The sequence below is a fragment of the Melanerpes formicivorus genome, unplaced genomic scaffold (assembly GCF_026170545.1).
Source record: "Melanerpes formicivorus ecotype bairdi unplaced genomic scaffold, bMelFor1.0.p_v2 SCAF_91, whole genome shotgun sequence".
Lineage (NCBI taxonomy): Eukaryota > Metazoa > Chordata > Aves > Piciformes > Picidae > Melanerpes > Melanerpes formicivorus.
Window position 1 is genome coordinate 1,342,450 of NW_027142443.1, and position 22,572 is coordinate 1,365,021.

Sequence of the window (22,572 nt, forward strand, 5' to 3'; positions counted from 1 at the left end):
GAGCTGTGGAATTTTAAGCAGCACAGACAAAACTCTGCTGAAGAGGCCTCTCCTGTGCTTGCTTGGTGAACTCACTGCTCAGAGGTGGGGGGGGCTGGGAGGGTGCCAGGCTTGGCCTCATTAATGACTCTGTTGTTGTCTGCTCCAGTTTGTTGGTCTTTGCCCTGGCACACAGCTTGCTGAAGCAGCAACTCTTTTCCCCAGAGAAGCTTCCTTGGGAGCCATCCCTGTGCTGGGAGCTGATCCTCTACCTGGCTGAGCTGCACAGGGTCACAGCTCCCCAGATTGCATCAGGCTGGAAGGAACCCTCCAAGGCCACCTTGTCCAACCCCCTCCAAGACCTCCAAGCAGAGCAGGCTGCCCAGGGACACATCCAGGCTGATCTTGATTATCTCAAGGGATGGAGCCTCAACGACCTCCCTGGGCAGCCTGTTCCAGTGTCTCCCCACCCTCACTGTGCAGAACTTCCTCCTGACATCCATCCTAACCCTGCCCTGCTCCAGTTTCAAACCACTGCTCCTTGTCCTCTCCTCACAGAGCCTTCTGGACAGTCCCTCCCCAGCTGTCCTTATACCTACTGAAATGTAGGTATAAGGTCAGATGGTCTCAGGGGAAGACCCAAAGTGCTCTGGGGAGCTGCCTTCTGGCCACAGACACTGAACTCAGATGTGAAGGGAGCACAGACAAGAGAGACAGAGGCTCTTTGTTCTACCAGGATCTTCTCCCCTCTGGCTTTTAAGGGTGCCCAGCCTCCCAGCTTGGCACCCCAAGGAGGGCCACCTGCCTTCACACCCAGGCCTCTGCTCTCCCCAGCAGCAGCAGTTTGGCTGAGCTGGGGACACAGCAGCAGCCTGATTCATGTTTTTACCCAGCAATTTGACCAGCCAGCAGAGCAGCTGTGCAGCTGCCCTGCCCAGCACACCTCTTGTTTCCCAGCCCAGGCTCCCAGCCCCAGGCTCTCTTAGCTGGGCTTTTCTCCTTGAACCACTTAATTTTAAAATAGAGCAGCCAGGAGCTCCTTCTCTGCAATCCAGGGCAGCTGGTGTGCAGCAGCCTGCCCAGCCCTCAGTGGAAGCACAGCTGTGTTCCCAGCGTGGCTGTGCCCAGCAGGGAGGACTGCCCACAGCTGTGCCCTCAGGTGATGGCTGGGTTGGTGATGCAGGGGCTGGGAAGGGTCATTACTGGCCCCAGCCTCTCCTTCAGCAGGGAGGTCATTGTGCCCCTGTACTCAGCACTGGTTAGGCCACACCTTGAGTCCTGTGTCCAGTTCTGGGCTCCTCAGGTTAGGAAAGATGTTGAGCTGCTGGAAGGTGTCCAGTGAAGGGCAACAAAGCTGGGGAGGGGTCTGGAGCACAGCCCTGTGAGGAGAGGCTGAGGGAGCTGGGGTTGCTTAGCCTGGAGAAGAGGAGGCTCGGGGGAGACCTCATTGCTGTCTGCAGCTGCCTGAAGGGAGGTTGTAGCCAGGAGGGGGTTGGTCTCTTCTCCCAGGCACCCAACACCAGAGCAAGAGGCCACAGTCTCAAGCTGTGCCAGGGGGGTTAGGCTGGATGTTAGGAAGAAATTCTTCATAGAGAGATTGGCCATTGGAATGTGCTGCCCAAGGAGGTGGTGGAGTCACCATCACTGGCGGTGTTTAGGAGGAGACCGGATGGGGTGCTTGGTGCCATGGTTTAGTTGATTAGGTGATGTTGGGTGATAGGTTGGAGGTGATGATCTTGAAAGTCTCTTCCAACCTGCTCTGCTCATTCTATTCTATTCTATTCTATTCTATTCTATTCTATTCTATTCTATTCTATTCTATTCTATTCTATTCTATTCTATTCTATTCTATTCTATTCTATTCTATTCTATTCTATTCTTCCAACCAGTTCCTCCTGCAGAGCCTCATACCTGTTGTGCAGGGGCAGTGTGGCTGGTGTGCTGCTCAAAGGAGCAGGTTTGCTCCTTTTGTGTCGTTTGTGTCATCAGGTAGCTGCCTGTTCCCCTTGACCCTGTGAAAAGCTGTGGGCATTCCTCACAGCCTGTGGCCTGGATGCCAGTCTCCACTGTAGTAGTTGCAGAGAGCAGAGTCTTCCTCCTCTGAGCAGCCACCACTATGCCCTCAGTAAGGCTGCAGCACCTTCTGTCCTGCCCACAGGCTCTGCCCGTGCCAACCACGGAGGTAATCCAAAAGCAGCCCCTGGGGTACCCCACACCCCACTCACTGGGCTCCAACTCAGCTAATGCAAAGGGAGCCCCTGGGGTACCTCACACCCCACTCACTGGGCTCCAACTCAGCTAATGCAAAGGGAGCCCTTGGGGTACCCCACACCCCACTCACTGGGCTCCAACTCAGCTAATGCAAAGGGAGCCCTTGGGGTACCCCACACCCCACTCACTGGGCTCCAACTCAGCTAATGCAAAGGGAGCCCCTGGGGTACCTCACACCCCACTCACTGGGCTCCAACTCAGCTAATGCAAAAGGAGCCCCTGGGGCACCCTCAGACACTATTTGCTGTGCCTGTCAGCCTGCCTGCGCTAATGGCCAGGCGCTCCCAGCTATCTTCTGACCACGCCCCTCCCTCTCGCGCCAAAGGCCAGATGCTCCCAGATCTCTGACCACGCCCCTCCGTCTGGCACCAATGGCCAGGTGCTCCCAGATATCTTCTGACCACGCCCCTCCCTGTCCCACCAATGGCCAGATGCTCCCGGCTCTCTGACCACACCCCTCCGTCTGGCACCAATGGCCAGGTGCTCCCAGGTGTCTGGCCACGCCCCTCCCTCTCGCACCAATGGCCAGGCGCTCCCAGCTCTCTGGCCACGCCCCTCCCTCTCGCGCCCCGCTCGCAAGGTTGCAGCTAGGGGCAGGCAGCTGCCTGCAGCTCGCAGTTCCGGAGCCTCTGCCGGTGTCACAGGGGGTTTAAATCTGCCACGGCTTCTCCGGGACTGCCCCCAGCCATGTCGCCCTCTCAGGCGAGAGCCTCCGAGTCGAGTCGGGTCGCCTCTCCCCATTCCTCTCTCCCTCCCGGTCTCCCTGCCTCCGAGAGCTCTTTCCTCTTCTAAAGATCTCGGCGCAGCACGGAGGTAGCTGCTGCTGATGTGGTTACCTCGCAGCTTGCAGTCTCATGAAGCTGTGCCCTTTGTGGGGTCTCGATGGTCTCCTGGCATCCTGTCTGGGGATTGGAGTTTTCGTCCTGCAAAGCTGAATGTTTGACTTTGGAACAATGCCAAGGAGCAGCACATCACAGAACCACTGAATGCTCTGGGTGGGAAGGGACCTCCAAAGCTCATCCAGTCCAACCTCCTGCACTCAGCAGGGACATCCTCCACTAGAGCAGGTTGCCCAGAGCCCTGTCCAGCCTCACCTGGAATATCTCCAGGGATGGGGCCTCAACCACCTCCCTGAGCAACCTGTTGAAGTGTTCCACTACCCAAAGGTCCCATAGCAAGCAGCCTGGCCCTGGAGTTAAAGAGGACAGAAGCCCTCTCTGCCCTTGCACTGCATGCCGGGCTGTAAGATTCAGGTGCTGTGGCTGTAGCTCGTGCTCAGGTTCATCTTTTGAGTGCTTAGAGCTTTGGGTACCTGTGCTAAGGCAGCCTTGGCACTGGCAGCAGCCTATGTTGTGCTGTGAAACATGGTCATCATGTTTTGGACAACCAAAGCAAGCTCTGTGTAGTGCAGCCAGTGACACTTGGGTCAAAACAGCCCCATGAAGGCTTCAAGCTTGGGGCAGAGTGGCTGGAAATTTGCCTCACAGAACAGGACCTGGGGATGTTGGGTGACCCTTGTCTGAAGATGAGCCAGGGGCTGGAAAGTGCCCAGCAGAGAAGGCCCTGGGGGTGCTGGGTAACAGCAGCTGGAGAGGAGCTCAGGGTGTGCCCAAGTGGCCAAGAAGGGCAGCAGCAGCCTGGGCTGGAGCAGCAATGCTGTGAGCAGCAGGAGCAGGGCAGGGATTGTGCCCCTGGACTGCTGAGGATTCACTTTGAATCCTGGGTTCAGTTCTCACTCTCAGAAGGACCTTGAGGAGCCGGAGCAGGTCCAGAGAAGGGCAACAAAGCTGGGGAAGGGTCTGGAGAAAAGGGCTGGGGAGGAGCAGCTGAGGGAGCTGGGGGTGTTCAGTGTGAAGAGGAGGCTGAGGAAGACCTCATTGCTCTCTGCAGCTCCCTGAGAGGAGGCTGCAGTGAGCTGGGGGCTGGGCTCTGCTCCCTAGTCTCAGGTGATAGAAGGATAGGGAATGTCCTCAAGTTGTATTAGGGGAGGGTTAGGTTGGACATCACAAGAAACTTCTTCACTGGAAGTTTCTTAGACACTGGAAGAGGCTGCCCAGGGAGGTGTTTGAATCCTCATCCCTGGAGGTGTTCCAGAACCCTAGCCATGAGCACAAGAGCAGACGTCTTGTCTTTCAGCAGAGCTTTGGCTCCTTTCAGTGAAGGTAGAGCTACAACCTGCAGCCTTAAAGCTAGGGCCCTACAGGTGAGCTCTGGGGTACCACTCAGTATGTCCAGCTGGGCTTGACAAACCTTTGAGCTGCCCATCCATGGGAGGAGACCTCAGGGCTCTATCTGCTCTGGGGCTGCAGAGCTTCTCTATCAGGTAGCTTTGGATGAGACATGCAAGAAAAAAAGCAAAAGACAGAATTGAGAAGCTTGGAAGAGTTGAATCTCCTTCACTGCAACATTCTAGAGCACTACAGCTTTCAAGCCCACCCCAGGTGGGTGTCTTGAGCCAAGCTTGGGAGCTCTGCTGGGTGGGCACCCAAGGCCCCTGCTGCACAGAGCCCAATCTTCCAGGGACATCCCCTGAGGAGATCAGCTGTGAAGCTGCCATTCTAATTTGCTGTGCTGTACCCTAAGAGCATCCTCAATGCTGGATGCCACAGCCACCCCAGTTGTCAAGTGATGGGAGCTGATGGAGATCTGCAAGTGGAAGAGCTTTACACAAGGGCAATGTGGATTGATACAGATACCCTGCTGGGTTGTCTTATCTTGGTTTCTCTTCCACAGCCTCTGAACCTCTGTGTTGTGTTGGGTGTGTTGTGTTGAGTGCTGTCTGGTATGCTGGGTGTGTTGTGCTGGGTGTGATGTGTTGAGTTGTGTGTGGTGTGTTTGCTGGGCTGTGCTGGGTGTGTTGTGCTGTCTGTGTTGTGTTGGGTGTGTTATACTGTGAGTGTTGTGTTGGACGTGTTGTACTGGGTGTGTTGTCCTGGGTGTGATACGTTGGGTGTGTTGTGTTGGGCGTGTTGAGCTGGGCATGCTGTGCTGCGCGTGCTGTGCTGGGTGTATTGTGTTTGGTGTGTTTACTGGGTGTGTTTGCTGGGCTGTGCTGGGTGTGTTGTGCTGGGTGTGTTGTACTGGGTGTGTTTGCTGTGCTGTGCTGGGTGTGTTGTGCTGGGTGTGTTTGCTGGGCTGTGCTGGGTGTGTTTGCTGGGCTGTGCCTGGTGTGTTGTGCTGGGTTTGTTTGCTGGGCTGTGCTGAGTGTGTTTGCTGGGATGTGCCTGGTGTGTTGTGTTTGGTGTGTTGTACTGGGTGTGTTTGCTGGGCTGTGCTGGTGTGTTGTGTTTGGTGTGTTGTACTGGGTGTGTTTGCTGGGCTGTGCTGGGTGTGTTGTGTTTGGTGTGTTGTACTGGGTGTGTTTGCTGGGCTGTGCTGGTGTGTTGTGTTTGGTGTGTTGTACTGGGTGTGTTTGCTGGGCTGTGCTGGTGTGTTGTGTTTGCTGGGCTGTGCTGGGTGTGTTTGCTGGGCTGTGCTGGGTGTGTTGTGCTGGGTGTGTTTGCTGGGTGTGTTTACTGGGTGTGTTTGCTGGGCTGTGCTGGGTGTGTTGTGCTGTGTGTGTTTGCTGGGCTGTGCTGGGTGTGTTGTGCTGGGCTGTGCCTGGTGTGTTGTGCTGGGTGTGTTTGCTGGGCTGTGCTGGGTGTGTTGTGCTGGGTGTGTTTGCTGGGCTGTGCTGGGTGTGTTGTACTAGGTGTGTTGTGCTGGGTGTGTTTGCTGGGCTGTGCTGGGTGTGTTTGCTGGGCTGTGCTGGGTGTGTTGTGCTGGGTGTGTTGTGCTGGGTGTGTTTGCTGGTCTGTGCTGGGTGTGTTGTGCTGGGTGTGTTTGCTGTGCTGTGCTGGGTGTGTTGTGCAGGGCTGTGCCTGGTGTGTTGTGCTGGGCTGTGCTGGGTGTGTTGTGCTGGGTGTGTTGTGCTGGGTGTGTTGTGCTGGGTGTGTTTGCTGGGCTGTGCTGGGAGTGTTTGCTGGGCTGTGCTGGGTGTGTTGTGCTGGGTGTGTTTGCTGTACTGTGCTGAGTGTGTTGTGCTGGGTGTGTTGTGCTGGGTGTGTTGTGCTGGGTGTGTTTGCTGGGCTGTGCTGGGTGTGTTGTGCTGGGTGTGTTTGCTGTGCTGGGCTGGGTGTGTTTGCTGGGGTGTGCTGGGTGTGTTTGCTGGGCTGTGCCTGGTGTGTTGTGCTGGATGTGTTTGCTGGGCTGTGCTGGGTGTGTTGTGCTGGGCTGTGCTGAGTGTGTTGTGCTGGGTGTGTTTGCTGGGCTGTGCTAGGTGTGTTGTGCTAGGCTGTGCTGGGTGTTTTTGCTGGGCTGTGGTGGGTGTGTTGTGCTGTGCCTGGAAAGTAGAGCAGGTTAGTGGTGACTACCACTTCAGTCTGCTCAGCTGCACTGTGCAGGAGCCAGCTCTCATCTCTGGAGAGGAGGCTTCTGCAGCCAGACATCAGCAGGGTCTTAGGAGATGGGAGTGGAGCTGTGAAGTAGCAGAGGCTGTGGAGCTGCTCAGCTCCACCTCAGTCACCCCAGGACCTGTGGATGAGGAATCTGAACTCTCTGGTTGAGAACAGGGCTGCCATGCTCTGTGGTGCAGGCAACCGCTCACGGTGGGGACCACCTCTTTGGATGCCAACTGCATGGAGAGTTCTGAACCACAGGAGCCCAGGGGAGATGGTGTGGAGATGGCTGGAAGGATGGGGAAGGGAAGCTGAATTACAGCTGTGCCCCAGCTGCCATCAGTGATGGCAGCATCACTGTGCTGTGATGGCAGCATGTGAATGCATGAGAGACAGGAAAAGCCTTGCACGGCCTATCCCAGCTTCCTCCTCACTAGCCCTACACTGAATCATTCCTTCCCAATGCCTCACAGGAATTCAGTTCTGCTGGAACAGAGCAAAATAGCTGGAAATTAAATTAAAAACAAACAAAAAAAGAAAAGTTAAAGCACAAAAGTGTCTGCAAACAAAGTGCATTTTGCCAGATCAGAATTCAGAGCTTCCTGCAGGAGCCTCACACAGGGACAAAGGGACATCACAGAACCAAAGAACCACAGAGCCACAGAACCAAAGAATCACAGAACCACAGCATCACAGAGCACAGCCAGCTGGCAGAGCCCTCCAAGCTCAGCCACTCCAACCCTCCACCCAGCACTGCAGGCTCAGCACCAAACCATGTCCCTAAGCACCAGGCCCACAGCTGCTGGAACACCCCCAGGGATGCTGACTCCAGCACTGCCCTGGGCAGCCTCTTCCAATGTCTGAGAGCCCTTCCAGGGCAGAAAGACTTCCTGAGCTCCAGCCTCAGCCTTCCCTGGGGCAGCTTGGAACCATTCCCTCTGCTCCTGCCCCTTGCCACCAAGGAGCAGAGGCTGCCCCCTCCTCACTCCAACCTCCCTTCAGGGAGCTGCAGAGAGCAAGGAGCTCTCCCTCAGCCTCCTCTTCTCCAGCCTGAACACCCCCAGCCCTCTCAGCCCCTGCTCATAGCCCAGGGGCTCCAGGCCCTTCTCCAGCCTGGCTGCCCTGCTCTGGACAGGCTCCAGCCCCTCAATGTCCTTCCTGCAGAGAGGGCCCAGAGCTGAGCACAGCACTCCAGGTGTGGCCTCCCCAGTGCTGAGCACAGGGGGATGGTCACCTCCTGTCCCTGCTGCCCACCCTGCTTCTGACCCAAGCCAGGATGCCATTGGCTTTCTTGGTCCCCTGGGCACTGCTGGCTCCTGGTGAGTGACTGCCAGCCACCACCCCCAGGTCCCTCTCCCTGTTGCAGCTTTCCAACCACCCAACCCCCATGGGGTTGTTGTGACCCGGCTGCAGGATCTGTCCCTTGGCCTTGCTGATCTTCACCCAGTGAGCCTTGGCCCATGGCTCTCACCAGTCCAAACCCTGCTATAAAGCTTCCCTGCCCTCTAGCAGATGGACGCAGCCACCCAGCTTGGTGCCATCTGCAGACTTACTGAGGGTGCCCTGGATGCCCTCACCCAGATCAGTGATGAAGACACCAAAGAGGACAGGGCCCAGCCCTGGAGCCCTGGGGGACACCACTGGTGCCTGGGCCCCAGCCAGGTTCAGCTCCATTCCTCACCACTCTCTGGGCCTGGCCAGCAGCCAGTTTCTTACCCAGGGTAGAGGGCACTGAGCCAAGCCCTGTGCCAGGAGCTTCTGAAGGAATGGTCTGGTTCTGAAATTGATTTCTTCCCTAAATTGTTTAAGTGCTCTTCATGTCCCTGCTGGCAGAAGATCCCTATCTGCCCTGCCTCCTAGGTCAAAGCAGATGAGGCACTGGGCTCTAACTAATTGCTTTATCAGACACAGTTTGGGGCTGGTCTCTCATTCCAGACACTGAATAATTTGTTCCTTACCCCTTCCAGTGCCTTCAGCTGCAGTGATGCTGGAAGCCTGTGCTGGCTGCAGCCACACACCTTCGTGCTCCCTATCCCAGTTCCAGTGCTCCTGTCACAGATAAAAGCTTCCAGCTGCAAGAGTCCTAAGGGCACAGATGGCTAATGGGAGCTGACTGCCATCTGTGTCAGCTCTCCATCAGCAGCCCAAAGTGTCCCTCTTATTGAACCCACTTAGCAAGCCAGGCACACTCCCAGCTTCAAGCCTCATCCCTGCCAGCTGCCCCACTGCAGCCCAACACCTTCCCAGGCCTGGGACCCACACATCCTTTGTGCTTCTTTCTCCATATCTCCCAACCAGGCCCTGACTCTGGAGCTTACATGGACCATCGGAGCATGTGAGTGTCCTTCCCCACCATCTGGAAGCTTACATTTTGTGCCCAGTTCTGGGCCCTTCAGTTCAAGAAGGACCTCAGGGAACTGCTTGAGAGAGTCCATCCCAGAGCCCCAAAGCTGCTGCAGGTAGTGGAAGATCTCCCTCTGAGGCCAGGCTGAGGGAGCTGGGGCTTGGAGCTTGGAGCAGAGGAGCCTGAGGGCTGCCCTCATTGCTGGGGATCAAGATGTGCAGGGCTGGAGCCAGGCTCTGCTCAGGGATGGCCAAGGACAGCACAAGGAGCACTGGGGGCAAGCTGGAGCAGAGGAGGTGCCATGGGAACAGGAGGGAAAACTTTGTCCCTGTGAGGGTGGCAGAGCCTGGAGCAGGCTGCCCAGAGAGGCTGTGGAGTCTCCTGCTCTGGAGACTTTGCAAACTCCTCTGGTTGTGTTCTGTGTGCCCTGCCCTGGGTGCTCCTGCTCTGGCAGAGGGCTGAGCTGGATGATCTCTGAAGGTCCCTTCCAAACCCTAACACTCTGTGACTCTGGGATTTATAGGCAGTGTCATGTCAATCAGGGTCATCATTCCAAAATGTGTTTTAAATCTCCCTTCTCCTATCCCAAGCCTTTGAAAACTCAGAGCCTGAACACCTGGCAGTGGCCTCCACATTGGATCCACACCAACCATGTGCCTTGAAGGTCAGGCTGGATGTCTACAGTTAGAGAGCACATGCTGGGGAGGGGTCTGGAGCACAGCCCTGTGAGGAGAGGCTGAGGGAGCTGGGGTTGCTTAGCCTGGAGAAGAGGAGGCTCAGGGGTGACCTCATTGCTGCCTACAACTACCTGAAAGGGAGGTTGTAGACAGGTGGGAGTTGGTCTCTTCTCCCAGGCACCCAGCACCAGAACAAGAGGACACAGTCTCAAGCTGTGCCAGTGGAGGTTTAGGCTGGATGTTAGGAAGAAGTTCTTCCCAGAGAGACTGGCCATTGGGATGTGCTGCCCAGGGAGGTGGTGGAGTCACCATCCCTGGAGGTGTTTAGGAAGAGACTGGATGTGGTGCTTGGTGCCATGGATCAGATGGTGTTGGGTGAGAGGTTGGACTTGATAATCTCAAAGGTCTCTTCCAACCTGGTCCATTCTATTCTATTCTATTCTATTCTATTCTATTCTATTCTATTCTATTCTATTCTATTCTATTCTATTCTATGGAGAGTGCAGCTGAGCCCTCCCTGGAGGTGCTGAAGGCCAGGCTGGATGGGGCCTCCAGCAACCTGGTGTTTCCTGCCCATGATGGGGGGGTTGGAACTAGATGACCTTTAAAATCCTTTCCAACCCAAACCATTCAATGGTTCTATGATTTCATGGCCTTGGCCAGACCATCCTTTGTCATTTTGTCTGATCCTACAGCCTGAGCTGCCCTTGGCCTAGAAGAGCCGAGAGCATCTTCCCTTTCCATGGCTTCAGTTGTCTCAGGTGACAGTGAATTCTCCACCCTCTGTCCTCTGCCTCAGAACCTGCCCACAGGCAGCACAATTCTCCGTCATGCCCTCCACACTACTGTGGGCTGTGCCTGAGCCCCAGGCAAGTCTAAGCACAAAGCTCAAATGTCCACTGTGCCCAGGGCTGCCAGCCCAGATGTGAGACATGTGCAAAGGGCCCAGGCAGGGTGAGGTGGAGCTGCTGCAGTTGGGCAAGAGAAGACCTCCCCGAGGTGCCAGGGCCCTGCCCAGCCTGCCTGATGTGAGGCTGCTCAAATCACATCCTGCAGCTGCTCCACAGCCTCCTCCCTGCCCCAGGGGCACCCTGCACCCAGAGCACCCTGCACCCAGCACTCAGCCCTGGCTCCTGTGATAATGCAGCTGGGGGCAGCCTCCCTGCTCAGGATGGGGCAGGAGACAGCAGCTGCTGTGAGGATGCTCTGAAGGCAAATGCAGAGTTCAGGGTGCTGGGGCTGCCAGGAGCCCCCAGCAGAGGTGCAGGTGGCAAGGGCTACCTGGCAAGAAGGTGACTCCTGAGCCAGGAGCAACACAGCAAGCAGTGAGCTCCGGGTAATTGTCTGGACAGAGTTTTGGGCAGCACCCCAAGAGCCACCTGAGCCTGAGGTGAACATGGTACAGGTGTGTGAGGAGTTCTTTCCTTACTGGGAATTAGTGAATGGGGAAAAGGAAGAGCTCAGCCTTCATCCAAGGGCTGGAGCAGCTCTGCTGAGGACAGGCTGAGGGAGCTGGGGGTGTTCAGCCTGGAGAAGAGAAGGCTCCAGGGGAACCTCAGAGATGCCTTCCAGTACCTGAAGGGATCCTACAGGAAGGCTGCAGAGGGACTTTACATGAGGGTGTCTGGAGGCAGGACAAGGGGGAATGGTTTGGAGCTGAGGGAGAACAGGGTGAGGCTGGAACTGAGGAAGAAGTTCTTCAGTAGGAGGGTGGTGAGACTCTGGCACAGGCTGCCCAGGGAGGCTGTGGCTGCCTCCAACCTGGGCATGCTCAAGACTAGGTTGGATGAGGCCTTGAGCAGCCTGGGCTGGTGGGAGGTGTCCCTGCCCATGGCAGGGAGGTTGGAGGAGATGATCTCTGAGGTCCTTTCCAACTTAAGCCATTCTATGATTACTAAGTGGGTAGAAAAGAGCTTGTGCAGCTGTGCCATCTGCCTGGGCATGACACAGACACCCAAAATTCTCATCTCTGAAAATAAACAGGACAGCCAAGACGGCACTGAGACATCCTAGCCACCCCGGGCTAGTAGGGCTTAGAGCTGGAGATGAGACCTTGGTATGAATCCAAGAGCCAAGTGGTGTCTGGAGAAGGCTGTGCTCTGCCTGCCACATTGAGACCATGCTGGAGACACTGGGGAGCCCTGGACACTGTCCCTGTGCTGCCACCAACATGGAGAGAGGGGATCCTGCCCCTCTGCTCTGCTGAGACCTCACCTGCAGGGCTGTGGTCAGCTGTGGGACTTCCAGCACAGGAAGGACATGGACCTGATGGAGAGGCTCCAGAAGAGGTGACAAAGATGATCAGAGGCTGGACAACCTCCCCTGTGGGGACAGGCTGGGAGAGTTGGGGCTGTTCAGCCTGGAGAAGAGAAGGCTCTGGGGAGACCTTAGAGCTGTATTTCAATATCTGAAGAGGATCTACAGGAGAGCTGGGGAAGGACTGTTCAGAAGGGGCTGTGGGATTAGGCCAAGGGGCAGAGGTTTGAAACTGGAGCAGGGCAGACTTGGGTTGGTCATCAGAAGGAAGTTCTGCACAGTGAGGGTGAGGAGACATTGAGGCTCCATCCCTGCAGACATTCAGGATCAGCCTGGATGTGTCCCTGGGCAGCCTGCTCTGGTTGGAGATGTCCCTGCTGCCTGCAGGGGGTTGGATAAGATGACCTTGGAGGGTCCCTTCCAGCCTGCTGCAGTCTGAATACAGAGCCAAGGGCTGCTCTGCCATGCAGGCTGCAGCTGACCTGCCCCAGCACAGGTGGAATGAGGGTGCTGGACAAAGAGCCTCCCCAAAGAGCTTCACAACAAAGTGAAGGAACCCTCTGCTCCCAGGACAGCCCTGCAGCCCCAGGGAGAGATGCTGGAGGACTCACTGCTGCACTGGCACAGCCCCAGAGCTCCTGGAAATGAGGGCTGATGATGTTCTATCCCTGCAGTGAATTTGGTGGTGTTTTGTATGAGACCTCAGTCCCACAAATCAAGGAGAACTGATTACTGAGCTCAGCATTAATGGTTGCAAAAATGACCTAATTGCCTTTGTTAGGAGCAGAATGCAGTCCTGAAGTGAGGACACCAAGCAAGGTGCTTTGAAGGGGTCACTCTTCCTAGGCTGAGAACACGCCTTAGCAAGAAGGGACTGGAGGAGAAGCTGAGACAAAATCATCATAGAATGGGTTGGGTTGGAAGGGACCTCAAAGCTCATCCAGTGCCAAGCCCCTGCCATGGGCAGGGACACCTCCCACCAGCCCAGGCTGCTCAAGGCCTCATCCAGCCTGGCTTGGAACACCTCCAGGCAGAAGGCAGCCACAGCCTCCCTGGGCAACCTGTGCCAGTGTCTCCCCAGCCTCATTGCCAAGAATTTCTTCCTCATCTCCAGTCTCAGTCTGCCCTCTCCCAGCTCCAAGCCATTGTTCCTCATCCTGGCACTCCCAGCCCTTGTCCCCAGCTCTCCTGGAGCCCTTCAGGTACTGGAAGGCTGCTCTGAGGTCTCCCTGGAGCCTTCTCTTCTCCAGGCTGAACAGCCCCAACTCTCCCAGCCTGTGCCCATAGGGGAGGGGTCTCCAGCCTCTGATCATCTTGGTGCCCTCTCTGGACCCTCTCCATCAGGTCCATGTCCTTCCTGTGTTAGGGGCCCCAGAGCTGGAGGCAGTACTCAGGTGGGGTCTGAGCAGAGCAGAGCAGAGGGGGACAGTCATGCCTGCTATAAATGAGGGTGGTTTAAGACAGCTTTAAGAGCTGCTGTCACCTCCACAGCATGCATGGAATTTTGCAGTCATCAGAGATATTCTTAGCTAAGCACCTATGATGGGTGAGGAAGAGCAGAGCAGGGATAATAATGGTAAGAGCAAGAGAAAGGCTTCAGCACCAACAGCTGCTCTGTAATGCAGAGCCCTGGAAGGCTCTTTTGGAAGAGCAGCCACACAAAATGATGTCCCCTAGCACTCAGGGCCATAAGAGGACTCTAAAAGCACGTGTGTGCACTTCCCTGATGTGTGGCAGGGGGAATATAAATGCTGAGTGTTGCCTTCAGATGGAGCTGCTGCAGGAGTCTGCTCTGAGTCTGCAGCCAAAGGCTCCTCGCTGAGGGGTTAGAACCACAGAACTGCTGAGGCTGGAAGAGACCTCTCAGGTCATCCAGAGCTCACAATCCGCCACTGCTGCTCAGCCACTGCCACTACACCACATCCCTCAGCACCACATCCAGGCAGCTTTCAAACACCTCCAGGGGTGGGGACTCCATCACCTCCCTGGGCAGCCTGGGACAGGGCTTGAGGACCCTTGCTGGGAAGGAATTGTTCCTAATATCCAACTTGAACTTCCCCTGGCACAACCTGAGGCTGTTTCCTCTTGTCCTGCCACTTGTTGCATGTGAGAAGAGACCAAGCCCCACCTGGCTCCAGCCTCCTTTGAGGGAGCTGCAAAGAGCAACGAGGTCTCCCCTCAGCCTCCTCTTGTCCACACTGGACACCTCCAGCTCCCTCAGCTGCACTCTTTGCTGGGTCAACATCTGGCTGGATGAGTATCCCAGAGAGTGGTGGGGTATGGAGCTACATCCACTTGGTGGCCATCTACTTAGTGCTGTCCCCCAGGGCTCAGTGCTGGGCCAGCTCTACTTGACATCTTCATTGATGGCTTCATCAAGCGGACTGAGTGGCCCTCAGTCAGTTTGCAGATGACACCAAGCTGGGTGGGAGTTGGTCTGCTTGAGGGTAGGAGGCTCTGTAGAGGGACCTGGCCAGGCTGGACAGGTGGTTTGGGTCAGCTGTATGATGTCCAACAAGGCCAAGTGCTGGATCCTGCACTTGGGGCACAACAACCCCAGGAAGACTCCAGGCTGAGGGCAGAATAACTGGAAAAATCTGGGTGTGCTGGTTGACAACAGCTGGAGACAAGCTCAGGCTGTGCCCAGGTGGACAAGAAGGGCACAAGCAGCCTGGCCTGGAGCAGCAATGGTGTGGGTAGCAGGAGCAAGGTAGGGATGCTGCCCCTGGACTTGGCACTGGGATGCCACAGCTCACATCAGTTCAGTTCTGGGCTCCCTGTTAAAGGAGAAACATTGAGGAGCTAGAGTGAGTCCAGAGAAGGGCAACAAAGCTGGGGAAGGGTCTGGAAAAGAGGGCTGGGGAGGAGCAGCTGAGGGAGCTGGGGGTGTTCAGCCTGGTTGAAGGGGAAGCTGAGGGGAGACCTCCATCCTCCCCACACTGCCCTGCACATCTTTATCACCAGCAATGAGGGCAGACCTCAGGCTCCTCTGCTCCAAGCTGCAGAGCCCCAGGTCCCTCAGCCTGTCCTCACAGGGAGATGTTGCACTGCTTTGGATGCAGCCCAGGATGAGGTTTGCCTTCTGGGCTGCAAGTGCCCATTGAGGTTCAGGTCCAGCTTCCCATCTGCCAGCTTGTGTTGAGAATGAGGCTTGCCCTGATCCAGCTGCAGGACCTTGCCCCCTTCTCCATCCTGTCCAGGTCCCTCTTGATGCCATCCCATCCCTCAGTCATGTCAACCACACCACTCAGCTTGGTGTCACCTGCAGACTTGCTGAGGATGTCTCAATCTTGCTGTCTATAGCAAAGATGAAGATACTGAGCAGCACTGGTCCTGGTAACAGACTCCTGAGGAACACCACTTGTCATCCACCTCCCTCTGGATGCTGAGCCACTGACCACTACCCTTTGGATGCAACCATCCAGCCAGTTCCTTATCCACCAAATGGTCCACTCATGGAATCCACATCTCTCCAGCTTAGAGAGAAAAACGTTGCTGGAGACCATGGCAAATGCTTGCAGAAGTCCAGAGAGCTGACATCTGTTGGTCTGCCCTTGTCCACTGCCCTTCTGAACAGCCCCTCCCCAGCCTGCCTTCAGATACTGAAATGCAGCTCCCCGGAGCCTTCTCTTCTCCAGGCTGAACAGCCTCAACTCTCCCAGCCTGTCCCCACAACAGAGGTTCTCCAGCCCTCTGGTGATCTTTGTGGCTTCCTTTGGACCCTCTCCAGCAGCTCCATGTCCTGCTGGTGTTGAGGACTCCAGAGCTGGACACAGAGAGCAAGACTCTCCCCTTTCTGCCTTCCCAGAGTAACAACCCTGCTAGCAGCTTTTCCGTCCCAGGGCTCTGAAGGAGCCCTTTGCATGACCCTCTTGCTCTTGATTATCTCCAGATCACCATCTCTGCCTGTCTTGCAGCCACCCGAGGTGAGACAATCAAATCTGAGCTCTCCTAGTGCCTAGAGCTGCCACTGGGAGCTGTCTCCTCGCCAGCTCTGGTGCCCCTGGTGCGAACCTTTCTGTGTCAGTAGTCTGCTCAGATAGCTCCAGGGCAGCCTTTGCAGCTCAGCCATTGCCCAGAACAAAGAGCTGCGTCTAGGGGTCAGGAGAAAGGCAGACAAAGGCTCCTGAGGACCGAGCATTCTTCTGCAGAGAGCTGTTCCTCCCCTCCATCTCTTCCTACTCACACTACCTCCAAAGAGGATGCTGCGGGCTCCTCGTAGAGATTCCTCCCGGTTCTGCCTTCCATCAAAGTGCCTTCTACAGAAAGTTAGTCAGTTCCAGCCAGGAATCCAAGGGATTTCCTGGGAAACACAGCTGTGGAAGGACAAGGAAGCAAAATCCTTCTTGGGCATATGAGAACACCTCATGAGGTTGCAGTGAGGTGGAGCTTGGTCTCTTCTCCCTAGTCTCAGGTGATAGAAGGAGAGGCAATGGCCTGAAATTGTGCCAGGGGAGGGTTGGGTTGGAGATGAGGGAAAATGTCTTTGCTGCCAGAGGGGTCAGGGATTGGCACAGGCTGCCCAGGGTGTCTGATCCCTGGAGGTGTTCAGGAACCCTGTGGCCATGGCACCTGGGGCCATGGTTTGGTGGCCATGGTGGGGTTGGGTTGCTGGTTGGACTGGATGCTCTTGGAGAGCTTTTCCATCCCTAAAGATTCTATGCTAACTAGGATAGAGAGGGCCAGGCAGACCATGATACTCAAGAGGTGAGAGGAGGTTCCTCCCTGGATCCAGCTGTTCATGTGCTGGTTGCCAGGAGCAGGGTGATTGATCCCCAGCTCTTCAGAGCCCCACCAGTGATGTGTTCTTAGAAACTAGGACCTCACTTCCTCGTGCTGCACAGTGTCACCTCCAGGGCTGGCTGCACAGCAGCGGGGCTCTGTGACTCGCCTTCAGACCTGGCCAGCACAGGGCAGTGCTGCCCTATTGATTGTGCTGCCTGCTGCTCTGCTGCGCTCCAGCACCTACCCTGCTAATGGCCTGAGCCGAGGCACAGCAGCATCGATCGCCGTGGAGCAGGGCAGGCTTTGGGGATGGAGCAAAAGGAACTCCATGGGAGGTCAGCAGTCCCACAGCTGCATTTGTTCTGCTCTGGTCCAGGGCCACCAGATCCATTCCTTGTGTCTCTGCAGCACAGAAAGCCTCATTCACAGTGGGGTTTGCTGGATCCCGAGCATAGCTGCAGGGTAGCTCATTACATGGTTCATTAGCAGCCCTCTCGCTGGCACACAGCCCCACCTGTCCTGCCCTGCCCTGCCCTGGGGTGGCCTTGCTGCAGGAATGTGTGCCTGTGTCCTGCTGAGCTGCTCCACCAGCATATCCCAGGATACACCCAGCTGGCAGAGCCCTCCAAGCTCAGCCACTCCAACCCTCCACCCAGCACTGCAGACTCAGCACCAAACCATGTCCCTAAGCACCAGGCCCACAGCTGCTGGAACACCCCCAGGGATGCTGACTCCAGGACTGCCCTGGGCAGCCTCTTCCAGTGGCTGAGAATCTTCCCCCCTGGCTGTGCTCCAGTGTCTGCAGTGGGATGGGTGCTGGGTATTCACCTGCATGCATCCTCTGGAACAAGGTCTTCAAGAGGCACAGAACTCTAGGGAGACTTTTTCTCCAAGGCATCAGGAAGACAGCTGCTGTCTTGAAAGATGAGGCAGCAATGTGCCCAGGCAAGAAGGCCACCAGCAGCCTGGCCTGGAGCAGCAAAGGTGTGGGCAGGGCAGGAGAAGGGCAGGAATGCTGCCCCTGTACTGGGCACTGGGGAGGCCACAGCTTGAGTGCTGGGTTCAGTTCTGGGCCTCTCACCCCAAGAAGGACATTGAGGAGCTGGAGCAGGGCCAGAGCAGGGCAACAGAGCTGGGGAAGGGTCTGGGGAACAGGGCTGGGGAGGAGCAGCTGAGGGAGCTGGGGGTGTTCAGTGTGGAGAAGAGGAGGCTGAGGGAGACCTCACTTGTCTCAGGCAGTTGTCTGAAATTGTGCCAGGGGAGGCTCAGGTTGGAGATGAGAAAAAATGTCTTTGCTGCCAGAGTGGTCAGGGACTGACACAGGCTGCCCAGGGAGGTAGTGGAGTCCCCATGCCTGGAGGTGTTCCGGAGCCCTGTGGCCATGGCACCTGGGGCCATGGTTTGGTGTCCATGGTGGGGTTGGGTTGCTGGTTGGACTGGATGAGCTCAGAGGCCTTTCCCAACCAAAACAGTTCTGTGGTTCTGTAATTCTGTGTGTCTGGGGCAGACACCTTCCTTCCCAGCCTAAAGCTCCATCTTGGGACTGCTCTCTCTGCATGCTGCTGAGAGTGCCCCCAGTCCCCCATGAGCTGTTGCAAGGGAGCTGTGGGCATGAGGTGCTCTGGGCACCATGAGGCACAGGGCTGAGGGCAGGCAGGCATCACACACCCCTGGGAAGCAGTCAGGCAGATGTGTGAGCACTCACTGTGGGTGCCAAGATGTGGCAATCCCAGTCCAAAGGTCCTGTGCCAGTGCCAGGTGAGGGATCCTTGCTGCTGTCCTGGTTGAGCCCCAGATGGCTCAGGCTGAGGGCCCACAGCCTTGTGCTCTGGTTGGGCACCTTGAACCAGAGAGCAGCCACCAGCCCTCACCACTGTGCCCAGAGGAACCCCTCTTGCAAGCCACCAAGTGGACAAGGGGCTGAGCAGGTGAAGCTAGGGGCCCCTGCAGCATGGAACCTGATGTGTCCCTGTGCCTCTCCATCCCACACTGCACCTCCAGCCACCTTGCTCACCCAGATGGCTGTAGACAGAAGTGTTGCCTTCACACACCACAAGTGTCAGAGCTGTCTCAGGCTGGCCAAAGAAGGTCCCAGTGATGGGGAGTGGATGTGTGGTCCTGCCTGCCATGGCAGGGGTGGCTCCAGAGCCAGCTTGGCAGGCAGGTTCCTGAGCAGCACTGCTGCTGAAGGCCACCAGGGCTACTGGGCCATGGGATGGGATGGGATGCAGGGAGATGGATGGGCTGTTAGGTATTCAAATAATGAGTAGGTGTGGCACTTCAGGACACGGTCTGGTGGCCATGGAGGTGTTGGGCAGGAGGTTGGCCTTGGTGGTCTTAGAGGTCTTTTCCAACCTGAGCAGCTGGATGTGCTGAGGTGAGACTGCAGCAGGTGGCACTGCCCAGAGGCAGAGTAAGCTGAGCTGCAGTGCAGGGGGCTGCACTGGGGTGGGTCTGGAGACGTTTCCAGGGCTGTAGGTCTGTGCCTGGAGGTGCCTCAGCCGTGAGCAGTGGGCAGGGTTTCAACCCAAAACTTCAAGCCAGTGCCGGTCTGGAGGGTGGCAGTTTGCTGACCGGCAGCAGCCCTGACCCCAGCGCTTTGCAGGTGCGTGTGTGGGGAACCACCCCGGCTTCCCTGGACTCCTGCACAGCCCCCAGCAGCGGGCAGAGCCTCCAGCCCAGCTCCAGGTCTGCCGCCGCCGCTGCTGCGCGGTGCTCCGGGGGCTTCTCCAGCTGGGGCCGTATTCCATCTCCGCACCGGGGCCATCCGGCAGCCCTCCCTGCCTCCTCCCCCTCTCCCATCCCCTCCCACCCTGCCTGCTGGATCCCCGGCAGTCTCTTGACACCTTGGGGGAAGGCTGGGAGGTGTAACCATCGCCAGCAAGGGAGAGGGAGAGCGGGAGGGAGGGGAGAAGGAAGCCAATAACAGGGAGGTCTAGGAAGGTGGCGGAGGGGGAGGGCCGGGGCCACTCCTCCGTCGGTGGGACTGCAGATTATTTTGCATGGCTTGTTGAAGAGAAAAGGGAGCTGGCCGAGGAGACCAAAAACCCAACGGCTTGTTGCTGGGGTAAGTGCGAGCTTCCCTCGCTTCCCTCGCCCATTGTCACGTCTCGCCCCCCTTCCCCCCCAGCCCCCCTCCCGGCCTGTTTTGCGGAGTTCTGCCGGTTCGGCTCCGTGCGAGGCTGGTTCGATGGCTCAGCTGCGTGCCCGGGCCGGGGCGCCTGGCAGCCGGGGGGGGGGTGGGGGGTGTGCGTGCATGTGGATCGCTGCCCGCTCTGCCGGCAGCCTCTGACACGTTTTCCCAGCCCTGGGTGTGCTGCCTGCTCTCGGCTCTGCTGCTCTCTCACGCCCTGCACGGGCGGCTGCGACCCCCCCCCCCCCCAGCCCCAGCGCGGCCGCCACGGCCAGCCGGGAACGGCAGCGGGGGAGGGGGTGTGTGTATGAGGGGGGCTCTCCTTTCCTAGGGGTGACTTTCCCTGCTCGCCCCCAGCCCGCCAGGCTCGGGGTGCTGTTTTATAACAAAGCTACATTTAAAGATCAATCTGGCAGTGGTTATCGCATCCGAACCGCGCGGTTGTCATGGAGATGGGAGCCAGAAGCTGAAGGGATATGACTGCATCTGGACTGAGGAGGGCTCCTCCGCTCAGCCCGAGCCTGCCCTGCCTCCTCTGCCTTTTTTGTCTCTGCTGCCTTACATTTGCTCCTCGCCTGCACCCGGGCAAGGCTGTGTTAGAGGATTTAGAGGTCAGGCCGCCGTGCCGGGGGTGTGTTGCCCCCGTTCAGCACCGTGTTATTATCATAATTGCTTTATTAGCATCCCTGTCTCCCTGAATGTCTTCTCCAAGTCTGGGGAGAAGGAAGGAGTGAGGAGCAGAGAGAGTTTGCAGGGCACAGCTAGGGCTGGGAGTAGTTTCTAAAAGCATACCTTCCGTGCCCACACCTCCCTGCTGGCTCCCGCGGCAGCCTGGGGGACAAAAGGGAAAGGATGCTCCGATTTTAGCCACGGCTCCCTTCCATTTTTCTGCCTCAACTCTGAAGATACAAGGAGGCAGCCACCTGCTCATCACCATAGCAGGAGAATGGCATTTGGCACTATTATCTGCTTGCTTCTCTGTCTGAAGTTGCATTTGTTCCCTTTGCATCTGGTAATGTGAACGTGCTGGCAGCTGGGGAAGAAAATCCTTAATTTATGAGGATGACATTTTCCTGCCTCAGGTTAGGTAGAGTACAAAGAGTCTGTCTGTGGGAAGGGCATGTCAGATGTTACAGATGTGCATTTTCTCCCTCTGGCTCACACTGCTGTGCCCACCTTCATTATTTGGGGTGCTAAGCCGCCTTCGGTCGATATCTAATCCCAGCTCATTGTGTGCTCACACAATGAAGGTGCAGTTTGGGGCCTAACTTTACATCCGTGGCAAGGCTCTGGGAAACGCATGTGGCATTGTCTCCAGAAATGCAGCTTCACCCTTTGCTGGAAGCCCCAGCCCATTGTGGGGCTGTGCAGACAGCAGCAGACACTGCTGGTGGAAAGAAGCCCACCAGAATGGCAGTGTTCCTCTAATTGTAGCACTAAACATCAGAGGGAATTAATTACTAGGATAAACAGAGCTTTGGAGCTGTTGGATCAGGCTGGTATGTGCATGGAGTTCCAGGCCTGCATTTAGCAGCTTAAATTCCCTCCCTGCCAGCAGATAATATTCTTTAGCCAGGAGGGTACCATATCATCATTAGGGGTGTGATAGATATGTACTCATATATTTGCATTAAAAAGTCTGCTCAAGCCACATCCCCTGCCCAAAGCATCCCTCACAACCTCCCCAAAGCCTGTGATTCACAGGAGGATTTCCTCTAACCTGATTTTTGCTGTCCAAGTCCAAGCAAACAATGGCTGAAGTCTGAGAGTGGGTGGCAGGGCCCAGAGGGGAGGGATGGCTGATTCACAAAATAGATGGCTCTCAGCTGGCCTCTTCCCCGCCCCCCTGCCCCCAGAAAAGTTAGGCACAGGTGGAGTTCAAGTGGGTGGCCTTCCCCAGAGATCACTGTGGATCCACAAGGCTGGGAGCCAAGTAGTTCTCTCAGTTAATGTTGGGTTTCTTCCTACCCCAGCAGCTTGTCACTCTAGAGGTGGCCCCCAGCAAACCTCAGGAGGTTCAACAAGACCAAGGGCAAGGTCCTGCAGCTGGCTCAGGGCAATCCCAGGCACTGATACAGGCTGGGCAGGGACTGGCTGGAGAGCAGCCCTGGAGAAAAGGCCTTGGGGGGGCTGGGGGAGGAGAAGCTCAACAGGAGCCAGCAGTGAGCACTTGCAGCCCAGAGAGCCAAGCAGAGCCTGGGCTGCAGCAAGAGAAGTGTGGCCAGCAGGGGAGGGAGAGGATTCTGCCCCTCTGCTCCACTCTGCTGAGACCACAGCTGGAGCTCTGTGTCCAGGTCTGGAGCCTCTGTGCCAGGAAGGATCTGGAGGTGCTGGAAGGTGTCCAGAGAAGGGCCACGAGGATGAGCAGAGGGCTGGAGCTGCTCTGCTCTGGAGACAGCCTGAGAGAGTTGGGGTTGTGCAGGCTGGAGAGGAGAAGGCTCCAGGGAGACCTTCTTGTGGCCTTCCAGGATCTGCAGGGGGCTCCAAGAAAGCTGGGGAGGGACTTTTGAGGGTGTCAGGGAGTGATAGGACTGGGGGGGATGGAGCAAAACTAGAAATAGGTAGATTGAGATTGGATGTGAGGAAGAAGTTGTTCCCCATGAGGGTGGTGAGAGCCTGGCACAGGTTGCCCAGGGACGTGATGGCAGCCTCACCCCTGGAGGTGTTTGCAGCCAGGCTGGATGTGGCTCTGAGCAACCTGATCTGGTGTGAGGTGTCCCTGCTCATGGCAGGGGGTTGGAACTTGAGGTCTCTTCCAGGCCTGACAGTTGTATGACCCTGTGAGTCCATCCAGCCTAGGACATGGCTGTA

The 22,572-nt window shown here is 56.8% G+C and overlaps 2 protein-coding genes across 3 annotated transcripts in view; one reads left to right on the forward strand and one right to left on the reverse strand.

The window, feature by feature from the left end:
- Positions 1–5,276: 5,276 nt before the first annotated feature.
- Positions 5,277–8,300, reverse strand: LOC137455128 (uncharacterized). The gene is made up of 4 exons (XM_068165683.1): positions 8,180–8,300; positions 6,177–6,383; positions 5,767–5,839; positions 5,277–5,463 (listed from the first exon to the last, which is right to left on the reverse strand). The coding sequence occupies exons 1-4, from the start codon at positions 8,298–8,300 to the stop codon at positions 5,277–5,279; spliced, it is 588 nt and encodes a 195-aa protein (XP_068021784.1).
- Positions 8,301–19,552: 11,252 nt separating this feature from the next.
- Positions 19,553–22,572, forward strand: part of PSD2 (pleckstrin and Sec7 domain containing 2) — an 81,016-nt gene continuing 77,996 nt past the window's right edge. For both annotated transcript variants that reach the window (XM_068165645.1, XM_068165646.1), the window contains exon 1: positions 19,553–19,695. The gene's annotated coding sequence lies outside the window, so the exon portion shown is untranslated. The remainder of the gene's footprint in view (positions 19,696–22,572) is intronic.